This window comes from Bison bison, unplaced genomic scaffold (assembly GCF_000754665.1).
Source record: "Bison bison bison isolate TAMUID 2011002044 unplaced genomic scaffold, Bison_UMD1.0 scf7180017864297, whole genome shotgun sequence".
Classification (NCBI taxonomy): Eukaryota; Metazoa; Chordata; class Mammalia; order Artiodactyla; family Bovidae; genus Bison; species Bison bison.
In genome coordinates, this window is record NW_011494869.1 from 1,401,043 (window position 1) to 1,414,111 (window position 13,069).

General features: G+C 33.4%; 1 protein-coding gene across 1 annotated transcript in view; it reads right to left on the reverse strand.

Annotated features, from left to right (window-relative positions):
- Nucleotides 1-1,767: 1,767 nt before the first annotated feature.
- Nucleotides 1,768-13,069, reverse strand: part of URI1 (URI1, prefoldin-like chaperone) — a 116,552-nt gene continuing 105,250 nt past the window's right edge. Inside the window, exons 17-21 of the mRNA XM_010851101.1 lie at nucleotides 11,308-11,482; nucleotides 9,443-9,776; nucleotides 7,292-7,434; nucleotides 6,250-6,496; nucleotides 1,768-2,924 (exon numbers count right to left, since the gene is read on the reverse strand). Of these exons, the coding sequence (XP_010849403.1) occupies nucleotides 2,742-2,924; nucleotides 6,250-6,496; nucleotides 7,292-7,434; nucleotides 9,443-9,776; nucleotides 11,308-11,482 (1,082 nt within the window). The 3' untranslated portion in view covers nucleotides 1,768-2,741. The remainder of the gene's footprint in view (nucleotides 2,925-6,249; nucleotides 6,497-7,291; nucleotides 7,435-9,442; nucleotides 9,777-11,307; nucleotides 11,483-13,069) is intronic.

A 13,069-nucleotide genomic window follows, 5' to 3' on the forward strand; every position in this document is an offset into this window, starting at 1 on the left:
TAAACACATTATATATAATAAAAGCTAGATTTCTCACTACTGAAGAAAGAAGTCATAAAAAAAAAAACTAAATGAACCTTGTGGTCTTATATTAAAATCAGGAAGTATCTGTATAAACTTACATTTTTTAATGTACATAAGCAAACAAACATATAGATACGTACATTAGTTAGTAACAAAACTTCCTACACCTGCTAAAAGAGCCTAGAAACAACAATATCTTAATGGTAATATAAACACCTACATGAGAAGATGTTGGTTTTTAAACACCATCGTCCAACAGAAGGATCAAGGGCCCTTTGGAGAAGTGGTTACTGTTCCAAGGTTGGGCACGAAAAATACAAGATATGCCTATAACATTTTGTGATGTCAGAAAGAGTGTTCAAAAAGAGATGGAGACTTGCTGAAAGAATTCAGGAGTCAACTGAAAGGAGTTCCTAAATATCAAAGGTAGAAAATTTGAGCAAACAAAATAATGATAATTGGATTTTGACTCATAGAACAGAATATCCAAGTCCATACTAATATAAAGAAATGAATTAATAAATGGAACAGGGGTCAGGGAGGTGAATGACAGATTTTCATCACAAAAGAATTCCAAGAAATAAATGCTGAAAGAAAGGGCAAAACAGAAAACCACGATTAGGCAAATATCACAGTAAGAACGCTAAATGCAAAGTTGGTGAAATTCAAATAAGATCTGCAGATTAGCTAATAGTATTGTACTAAAGTGAATTTCTTGGTTTTAATAATTGTATTTTGGCCATACAAGATGAAATGACTTTAGGAGAAGCTAGATGAGGGGGTATTTGGGAAATCTACTATTTTTTGCCAGTTTTTCTGTAGATCTACAATTAGTTCAAAATTAAAAGTTAAAAAAAAAATTCAGTCTATTTTACAATGATTTAAAAGGGAACACTTAAGACCAATTTCATATTATCATATTGAATACTGAATTTAACATAAAAAACAAAGGTATATGGTTAAGTTACAACTTGAAATTCTGTTTTAAGACTGCAGCTATGAAATGGGGCAACACTACTTCATTCAGTCTTCAGCAGAAAATCTAACACTTCTTTGTTTCTACTACCATTTTGTCCCATGATGGAAAACATCTACTTGCAAGAAGAAATACAAACTACATAAACAACAACAGGCTCAAGATGAAGTTGAAGAACATGAAAAATTATTTAATGACAGTAATCTTGAAATTACATGTCTGTAAAGAACACCACAGTAATCCCACAATGAAGTCTGTTTCTGGAGAAAATCAGAGAAAGGCTCACCTGACAAGCAGTTGGAACTGTGGGCTCTTTTGTGTGCATGGGATTATACTTTTGGTTATTTTGTTTTTTGTGGGGGATGGGCTGAGAGAAAAAGTTTTCAACTAAATATATATAGTTGATCAAAATTTACTAAAGAAAAAAATCTACATTTTTAGGCAATCTTTTAAAATCAGCGCTCTGTTCTGAATTATCCATTAACTTGTGGGGATTCAGGCTCATCCCCTTATTACTAAGATACATATTCATAAAATTTTTTACAGTTTGTGCTGCTCTAGTTACAAATAGCTTCTACTTTTCTAGGACATAATTTCACTTTGTTTAAGCAAGAATTCATTAAAGAAGCTATAAATAACCTTTAAATATTTAGCCATGAATAGAGGGTGGACTGGCATTGATGGCTATTTTAGTACTAATGCAGAATGCTTTTTAAAAGCTACATTTTAGCATGCATCAAGCTAATGATTAACACTTGCAAGTGTAATTTTCAATGTTCGAATAAATTTCTTTATTTTAAGGTGTTCTGCTAAAAGTAAATATGTTATTCAATTATTTACTAGTAGGAAAGTAGCCTTAAAGAATGAAAATGTTCAGAAGATTAAAACATAAAATTTCTTATTTACGAAAATTTACTTATGTACTTCTATCATCTAGACAACCTTTCCTTCTCTCCCAAAATAAACTGCTGCTTAACACTGCACACACTCGGGGAGAACCGCCTGAGGAGCCGTAAGCATTCACGGACCCACTGTATGGGGCACGCAGCATACATATGAAAGACATTTCCATACTGAATTCTGAGTCATAAAGTTCACAACATTTTAGAGACCAAGTTTCATAAAATTTTTACTTAAAAAAAAAATGTTTTACAAAACACCATTCTTTCAATCAAAGAAACTTTCTGTTGGGTACATGGAGCTTTCTACCGTAGAGATTATAGAATAACAGTCAAACAGGGACAGATTTTTTAAATAGCCACCTAGCTGCAAAACCTACAAGAAGTAGATTTTTTTTTAAAGTGCCTTTAAAAAGGTAAAGCAAGTAATATAATTGTTGAATCTATTTGAAATTTTTAAAGTTTCTTTAAAATGATCCATATGGTGTGCACAATATCGCAGCTGGAACAAAACTGCCAGTATTTAGTTTCAAACACAAAAACAACACATATGAACAGCATTCTTTGAAAAATAATTCAAAATGCTGCCACCGTATGACATGACAAACCTAACAGTGAGTGCTGACGGTATTCAGAGAATTAACAAAACAAGCTGAATATTAAAGTATTTAAATATTTACTTTGATTTCTTTTTAATACCACTGATAAGAGTAAGAGAACTTGCTGCCAAATTTATTCAGGATGCCTTATTTCAAATTACATGTAACATACTTTGCTATACATTTTCTAAACAATTGCAAAACTACGTTTTAGGATGTAAACTCCCATTTCCTAGGCAGGCCCTAGTTTTTCTGCTGCAATCTAGCAGCTTTGAACTTTGAAACCCTCTTTGTAGTTCCTTCTGATACTTCTGACAGAACTTCTTTTCGTTCTGGAATGGTGGGTAGCACAGGATGAGCCATGGCTGGGTGTGGTGTTAAGGAGGGTGACAAAAACTCTTTTTCTATTACAGTTCCAGAAAAAGCCTAGAAGACAAAAAAATCAGATTATGATAACAAAACACAAATAAGATGCCCACAAAATCTTTATCCTGCATTGCAGTGCCAATCAGACATTTCTTTTCATAAGATTTTCTGATACACAAAACTACAACATCAAAATACAAATTGCTCATAGAAATCAAGTACCATTAAAAAGTATCTTAATTACACCACCAATACAAATAGATGTTTAATAGTACACATGTAAGAAAACAAAATGTAAAAACATGTGCATATGGGATTTTAAAAAAATGGGTAAATAAAAGGTCCTCAACTTTCATACATTCATTCCATTTACATCCAGACCATGCTGTGAAAAATAATGTATTAAAATTAAAAATTCTATTAGAGTGTCAAACATCAACTGATAAATGAGCTATCCTATGGTGGCCATCCTGCCTGCAAGCCTACAGCCCAGTTTCAGTAGCAGTGACATCTCTTAGGTGGTGTCCATTTATGCAATTATTTGATTATTTTATTGCATCTTGCCTCAATTTTATTTAAGGTCAGTGGAAACAGAAAATTAAAAGTGCTGGTGCTACTGGAAATAATTGTCTATCTCGAATTTTAATGCAATAAATTCAGTAACAGAAATCAAGGCACCACAAAAATTATTCTTTAATTTCAACCCCCTATTTGCTGGACATTTTTTCTTTTTGTCTACTGTAGTGTGTATATAATGTGTACAAAATGTATGTATAAATGTATATACTGTGTATAAAACGATGGAAATAAAACCAAAGATAGGTCTTTTCTGTATCTTTTTAAGGAGAGATCCATCAAAATCAAGTTGTTAATGATTTTTTTTTTAAGATTTCTAGTATTTGGAATCTCCTTACTTTCATCTTCTAAAAACTCATTATGTACAAACTTAAATTTGACACGCATTTGACATGCAAACTGTCAAATATATTTTACTTTCCTTTGTCTACCAAGTGAACAAATCAGTTAAGACAATGTATCACTTGAGTAGTCTAAAAAGCCAATCTGCTCCAACTTGCCCCACCAAAGGAGAACCAAGAATGCCCTGACCCTCCCACACTTTACTGTGAGACCCTGCGTGGAGTCCAGCTTTTTAAAGGGAATTCAAAGTCTACTTTTCTAAAAACTCTATTTTATCATGATGAGTACAGAGCCTTCTTATTATACAAAAAAAGCTCTTGAAAAAGAATATTTTAACATTTAAAGATAAGGAAAAATATCTTTCAAAGTACTTGCCATAATCATGAACTATTTATTTTGATGTTAAAAAATTCATAACAGCTAGATGCTAACTGTAACAGTTCAATACAAAATGCAAAGCTATTAAATAGGATGAAATGAAAATAAACTCTAGACTTGAGTTCTAACTATATCATGATACATTAACTCCTTACTAAAACCTAATTTTCAGATACTTAAAAACAGCAAAAGTCTATCACTTGTTTTTCTAACAGTATGGAAGACTATTAAATAAGATAGTCTCCAGGTCAAATGAGATAATTATTTCGGGAGTAGGGAAGGAGAATATTCTAATCATACAAACTGTACCTAAATACTAATGATCTCTCCATTGCCAATTACGATTTACTACAACTAGTACCACCTAGGGACATGAAGCACAAGCAACAGTTTTACGTATATTTGCTGCTGCTGCTAAGTTGCTTCAGTCGTGTCCGACTCTGTGCAACCCCATAGACGGCAGCCCACCAGGCTCCCCCATCCCTGGGATTCTCCAGGCAGGAACACTGGAGCAGGTTGCCATTTCCTTCTCCGATGCGTGAAAGTGAAGTCGCTCAGTCGTGTCCGACTCTTAGAGACCCCATGGACTGCAGCCTACCAGGCTCCTCCATCCATGGGATTTTCCAGGCAAGAGTACTGGAGTTGGGGTGCCATTACCTTCTCCATACGTATGTTTACTCATATACAAAGATAAATATTTTAATATGTATTTGACATATACTCAAATGGGTACATAAGTTTGATAAGGGCCTGAGTTCCCCAGTCTTCTCAAATACTGTTTAAATTAAAATCTGAAATACCCACTAAACACAAGAATAAAAAATATCAAGTGTGGGTATAATGGAAACGATAACACTCTTATTTTGGTATCTCCCAGTATCACTCTTTTCCCCATACACAAAACTGTGTGTAACGTGGTAGGTAACACTGTTACATGTGCACTCATTTTTCTGAGGAGAGGATCTACAGCTCTCACTAGCCTGTAAAATGGTTCCATAACTTCCAAGAGTTAAAAATTTCACTGGCACAAGCCAAAATATAGAAGAACTATAGATAATTATCTATCATACGTTACTTATTTTCTCCTTTAACTCTACCAAAGCATTTAAAAGAGAAAAGTATTATCTGCTGGGCCTCCCCAGTGCCTCAGTGGTAAAGAATCCACCTGCCATGCAAGAGACGCAGGTTCGTCCCCTGGGTCGGGAAGATCTGCTAGAGGAGGAAATGGCAACCCACTCCAGTTTTCTTGCCAGTAAAATCCCGTGGACAGAGGAGCCTGGCGGGCTACAGTCTATGGGGTCGCAAAGAGTCAGACACCACTGAGGGACTGAGTGTGCACACAGCCATGCACATCATCTGCTACTTGAACTATTTTAATTTTATAACATTGGCTATAAGTCTGGTCTAGTGGAATTTATTTTTTAAAGGCTGCTAAATTATTTTCTAGCCATGAGACTTCTCTAGTGGTGCAGTGGACATGGGTTGGATCCCTGGTTGGAGAACTAAGATCCCACAAGCCACACAGCGTGGTCAAAAACAATTTTCTAACCAAAAATGAAATATATATCCTAATTAAGATACATTAATTATATATATATTATATATATATATACATTAATTAATATATACAAAATATATATCCTAATTAAGATACATGGACTGTAGCCCACCAGGCTCCTCTGCCCATGAGATTCTCCAGGCAAGAACACTGGAGCTGCTAAGGACTTTTATAAATTATTAATTACCAAAAAAAGTACAAGCCTATGATTAATTAGGCTCTATGACTTCTGAGACTAAATACATGTATGAACCAAAGAAACTACAAAATAAACAATGTCATTACCCTGTCAATTAATGTCATTAAATAACTATTCAAAATAAAATAATTTAAAGACAATAAGATTAATGATTCATAAACCATACCTGGAAGATACAGCAGCTACAATTTTTTAAGTCTTTTCAACTCCCAAAATAACTATGTAAAATGGGGAAAACTTGAAATTGCATATCCCTTTGAAACGGAGCTACCAATACCTTTTTAACTCTCAAAGATACTATATGAAATAATGAATTAAAGACATACACAAACCTCAGGTGTTACTGATAAAGGCAAAAGTTTCTTTTGATGATTTTCTTGTTCCTCTTCCAAAATGCTCTCACTAGCATCACTACAAGTGGCCTCTTCACAGCTAATGCTTCTCAACACTCCCCGTCTATCATCAAAATCAGCAGCACTGCTCTCACTGGTATCACTGCAAACACTGTTCTCTCTACTTCGAGACTTCAGGATTGACTTACGAGGGACGTATTCTCCATTCACGACATCAACAAAGACTCTATAATATAAAAATTATATATGTTCTTTAGTTAACATAAAACAGGATAAATTTATAATGATTTTTTAAAAAGTCTTTTCTAGAAATCAATTTAAAACATTTTATTCAAACATATCCAAAATTTTCACCATCACAATAATTTTGTGGCCTCAAGTAACATCTTTATATTATCAATATTTTTAAAAGTATAATTTTTTGACCCAATAAAATACAGCAGTCTATTTATAAGTATGTTCTGGGTGACAACAGCTTGATTGTTTTGTCCAAAACGTACATATATTTTCGAAGTCATTTAGCAATTTTCACTATTTCACAAATAAGGGTCATGAAAATAGTAGATATTTTCAAATGACAGCTTTCTCAGCAAACATTACAACAAAAAATTGAAAGAGCATACATAGACTCTGTGAAAAGGTAGACCACACGGCTAACCAAGCACTGCCAAAGTGGCGGCAGCACAGCGCTGCCCCAGCACACCAGAAACACAAACTGTCATCTCTAAAGTTAACATACAACAATTTTTTACCAGATTGGGAATGTTTTAAAAGCACTAGTAAAGAGGGGGAAATGCAAAAAAAAAAACGAGCAATGTTCTACTTGCTTTGAACTGGGAAGCTGTGTTGGGGCTCAGCAGCGCTTGTGACAGCCTTTAAAACACAAAGCTAATTCTATCAAAATACTTCACTTTCCAGTCAGAGACTTCTGTGTTACGAGCAACCTTTTCCTGTAAATACTCAGTTGCAAAAAGAGAGAAAGGAAGAGCAGACTGCTCTGCTGTCTATGAATACCACTCACCTGTAAATATCAGCAGGAGTCCTGATCATAGGCAGCTCTTGGGGAGAATGACCACTGCCAGAACTGTTCTTTCGCTTACGCTTGGCTTCTTCTTTTTTTTCACTGAATTTTAAGGTGGTATTTTTTCCAGTATTTATACGGACCTAAAAATTTCACAGCAAAAAAATCACTATCATTTTGACAAATTAAGGCCAAAACTAAAACAAATAAACTCTACAATTAAAGAAGTAATAGTAATAGAGGCAGTTTACATATTTTGACACTGAAATAATGTGCATTATCAGTTAAGACCTAAAAGTCCTTACTTTATCATACTTCTATGCGTTACTTCTTGAATCCGGGGTCCCCAACCCCTGGGCCACGGACTGGTATCAGTCTGTGGCCTGCTAGGAAATGGGCTGCACAGTAGGAGATAAGCAGCAGGCGAGCAAGCGAAGCTTCATCTGTATTTATAGCTGCTCCCCACCGCTCACATTACTTCCTGAGCTCAGCTTCCTGTCATATCAGCCGCAGCATAATAAACGTAATGCACTTAAATCATCCCCAAATCATTCCCTCCCATCCTGCCCCATCCATGGAAAAACTGTCTTCCCTGAAACCAGTCCCTGGTGCCAAAAAAGGTTGGGGACTAGTTTTAAATGACCAATTCTAGTCATCAGCAACTATTATTATACAAAAAGCAAAATACATACAAACTAAATGCTAGATTATTACAAGCTTTCACATCACCCATTACTTTGATATAAGTTTTTGGCTTAAATTATGCATTTCAAAACAAAGAGCACAATTAACTAAAATAAATATTCAGTAAGAATATAAAATTTAAGTCATAAAAACAATATGAGATAATGCTTAACTATTTAAAATTTTTAAATACCTCTAGTTTTTTAAAATTTAAGGATCAAAAAAATAAAATCAGAGCTATTCAGGATTAACACATTATTCTTCTATCCCTACTCGGCATTTATAGCATCTTTCCATATTAATGACTGTTCTTCCCCACAACATTCCTGCAAATATTATTTATTCTTCCTGCTTTATCTAAATGAAAACCAACTTAAAGCTTGAAAAGAAAATCACAAAACAAAATTTTTTTTTCTGGTAACAGGTCAATTTTTTCCAAAGAATTCATAAGATGCTCTTTTAGTCTGAAGTACAAGAATATATATTTTAAAAAACCATGTAATTATTTCACTTCACATTAGAGTAGCGAACACTTAAAAGGACCTAAGAAATAGTAAATATGTTTTAAATATGTTTCATTAAATAATAATCACAGGCACTTAAGACTGATAACCACAGACCAGTAACTTTGATAAAGGCAATCCCTACAAGGGTACCTTATAGCTAAAAAGAAGAAAAAGAAAAAAGCAAAGCACTAAATTAAGACAAAAGAGTCCCTGTTTTATTACTAACTCACTCTATAGTCTTCTATGCCTTAAGTTTCCTTGAGAAAGACAAATTGGAAAGATGAAATTCCCGGTGGCTCCTTAAAGCAGTATTATGAGGCCAAGAGAGCAAGGGAATGAGTTTAAGGTCCTTCCTTCACTAAGATCCAACGTGCTTTGATCTGGGATTTAAAAACTGGGGATTCTACAATAAGTAAAGAGGGAACAAAAAGTCTTTTGATACTAAGAAAAGCTGTATTAGAAGCTCTCGCTCTAGTAACCCCAGCTCTAAAACACCAAAACTCTATAAAGTCCTGAATACCCAGAGATGCTTATATTTACTTTGTGAGAAATGGAACTAATTTTTATTTCCTGATACATTTTTCCTTTTTGCTCATCATGCTCCTATTCATTATATGCTCACACAGAAATAACCTGATACAATTAAAAATTTAACTAATGCCAGTTACTTTCATCATAAATGTACACAAATACTCATCTGATCTCCTTCCCGACCACCAAATTTCAAATTGTATTGTGGCTTCAAGAGAACACACCAATACCAGCTAACTATCTAAACTTTTTCTTTTTCTTTTTCTTTTTCAGATAAAACTGGTCATAACAAGAGGCAAAAGATGGTTTTCTTATTTGGCACTATCAACAATATTAATCCCTGTTAATGCTGTTCTTTTAAAGAGAATTGTAGATGATCATTAATATTCAAATCATATGAAAAAATTAGTAAAGTTAAAAGTATACAAACCCTCTTAGGTTCGACAGTGTGAGAAAAATATATTGTTGGTATAGAATTATCTTCAACCCCTAAGGCATCATGGTCATTTTCACTATCACCACCATCATCATTATTATCATCATCATCTTCATTACTGTGGTAAGAACTTGAACCATTCACTGAATAGTTCAATGGACTATTCACTTGACCATTGAAGAGTTCTGAATTTGTAAGACTGTTATAACAATTGCTGAGGGCGAGAGAGTCTGTTATTTGATGCATCATATTCACATTTATGTTCTGATCTTCCTTTTCCTCTTCAGAGGACACATCTTCTCCATTTGCAATCACAGTATCAGGCTTACTATTAATAGTAAAGAAAAAGAAAACAAGGTCAAACAAACACATTAGAATATTTTTCAGTTAATTTCAATAGGTAAAAAATAAGGTTTTGCATAGAATATTTTTAAACTAGATTTCTAGGTTAATAAAAATGTTTTTAAATGAATGAAAAAATGGTTTCTATGCTAATTCTATACTGTAGCTATTCAAACATAAGTAGAATATGTTCTTATCTTTGCAAGGAAGATATTGGCCATATAAAATAAAATATAATAAAAATAGTACAATCATAAATTAGCACAAAATTCACAGAGATTATCATCTCTATTTGAAGACCAGAAATTACAGCCACAGAATTGTAACATATTCTAATTTTCTATTTTCATAATCAAAATATTTTATAAGCATGTATTGTTATAATTTTTAAAATAAGACTTCTACATATGTATATGATTTATACACATATATACACATTTCCCATGCTTCATTCTACCAAGAATTTGAGGACCTTATAAAAATAACAAAACCAAAAAAATAAAAATAAAAATAACAAAACCAGAAATGCAACAGAATGGAAACAACATCATGCTGAAGTTGAAGAATCGCAATGAAGAAAATCACAAGATTCAAAACAGATTTACAAAAATGAAACAGTATCAGTTAATTAAAAAGACCTAAGTATAGGTGAAATAGTAGTGAAAAAAATATTCTGTGTCTTATTTTTCACAGTAACTCTGCATATCATTTAAGTAAAATAATATAGCAACTTCTATAGGAACACCTTTCACTGAGCACTCTGACAATTCTGAGCGCTAATATGTATTTCAAACGGCAACTGGGTCAAGGTTTTCATACTTATAACTACTTGACCAGATTACAAATTTTGTTGTTGTTTAGTTGCTAAGTCATGTCAGACTCTTTTGCAACTTCATGGACCATAGCCCACCAGGTTCCTCTGTCCCTGGGATTCTCCAAGCAAGAATACTGGAGCGAGTTGCCACTTCCTTCTCTAGGGGATCGTCTCAACCCAGGGATCAAACCCACATCTCCTGCTTTGCAGGCAGATTCTTTACCACTGAGCCAATAGGGAAGCCCAGATTACAAACTACTTGCTCAATAAGCAAAAAAGTTTGCAAAGGAAAGCAAGGATAAACACGTTATAGCCACAAACTTAAACTGAATGCATATTTTTCTTTTTAACACGTCATTTAAACATACTACATTATCTTGACTACAGTAAAAAAATAACTCATTTAAAATGTAATATATAAAGTATCCATAATTACAAATATCTGGTATATCTTAATTTATTACACAAAATATGGCTGAAATCTTAAAATAAGAAACAGGTATATTAAGTATTTCTGTTACACACATATGTATGGGGCATGTGCATGAACACACTGATCTAAAGGAAAATATTCTAGAGAATTAATATTTGCCTTAGAGTGGTAGGGTTACTGATATTTTAGGATAAAGTGCTTTTCTGTATTTTATTCAAGGGGCACATATTTTATAAGGAAATGTGTGTAAGGAAATTTTTCATTAGGTACCTATCAATATCAATTTCACCCAGCAATTCTTCTTGTCTCTCTAGTTCTTCAAGTCGATCCCATAGTTCCTTATCAGCAAGCAGATCCTTGGATTTTAGATCATTTGCAAATTCTGCTTCAAAAATATCTGAAGTTTTTGGTTTGGAGTGAGGTTTATGAGCAATTCGGTGTTTTGCTGTTAAAAAAAAAAAGGACATGGCCATTAACAGCCAATTTTTAAAAGGCACAAACCTAGACATAATGGACTTTCTTCTGAGGTGAGGAGGATGTTGAGAAAGAGCAAGACATGATTTTTAAGCCAAACAGTGGAGTTCCAAGGATGTATGACTCTTAGAATCCTGTTTAGTTCAAGGACCGAGCAGTGCCAGCATCCCTGGAGAACACTTCACAAGTGCAGACTCTCAGGGCCTCCCCAGACCTGCTGAATCAGAATCTGTATTTTAACCATAGCCCCAGAGAATTCACATGCACATTAAAGACTATAAAGAGCTGCCTGAGAGCTTCAAAAATGCATAAGCAGAAATGGTCACAATGCACTCTAGTTATAACGCAAAAATTCAACATAAGTAATACCCATCTTCCATCCTTACTCAAGAGAATTTAGTTACTAAAGTAACACATAAAAGCCTTGTCACAGGATACTTTCAACTCTAAGGCACTGCCAGACAGGAATACCCTAGGAGAAATCTATGGAGCCTAATCCTTGGAAAATTCTACTATAATTTTATATATGAGTATTTCTAGCTTTTAAATTGCTTCATCTTATTTATAATCCTCATGTGAGGCAGGAGATGGATAAAATCAAAACTCACATCTACCTGCTTTTCATTTGAAAAAAATAATCTTTTTAAAAAGCAAATTAAAGCTTTGAAAAGGCAACGGGAGGAAGTCTACAATGCTGTTTTATGACATGGTGCTAACAGATGACCTCCATTATATATTCAAATTTACAGAACTGTTTTCTAAACTTGAAAATATCAAAATTATATTTCACAGCCTATTCTCTATTACCATTATTGATAAGAGTATTAACAAATTTTATGTTTCAAACTTATAAATTACATACTGACATGTCACCACAAAAATCTTAAGTTGTTTTTCAACTCTAACTTATATATACGTTTCTTTTATTTTACCTTCCAAAGCCATATACTACTACATAACCTGTGTGGCTAGAACATAGCTTCTAAAATCACCTATTTCAATTAACAAGTTCTCCTCAGAGTTAATTACTAAAACATGAACTCTAATAACCAAACTAAATGTTAAAAGTTTTCTACAGTAGTAATTATAAACCATTTCTGTTAATGGTTTAACTTTACTTTAATTTTAAACTTTAAAAATTTTCATGACTAGAACACTTTACAGCAGACCAGAAGACCATTGCCTTTATAGAAGTAAATCTAAACACAAAATTGATCTTCAATTCAGCAAGAGAAAGTTATTATATAAACCTAGGAACAACTGTGTATGGCAAGGCCCGGCACCCAACATAAAATGAATGGCTAAAATATGCTTTGATTTCCTAAGGTTAAAGTTCAAACTGGGAATAGTATTGGGAAAGTTCAAATTGGGATAATGTATAATGAATATACATTATCTGAGTTTCAGATGTTTGGAGCATTAAATAACTTTGAAAAAGCCATGTAAATTAATCACTTAAGTATATCACTCAGAAATCAAGTTTTTCACCAAAAAGTTATCCATTAATGTGTTTTATTAAAAATATATTTAAATATATAACAATTTTATGTAAGAATTA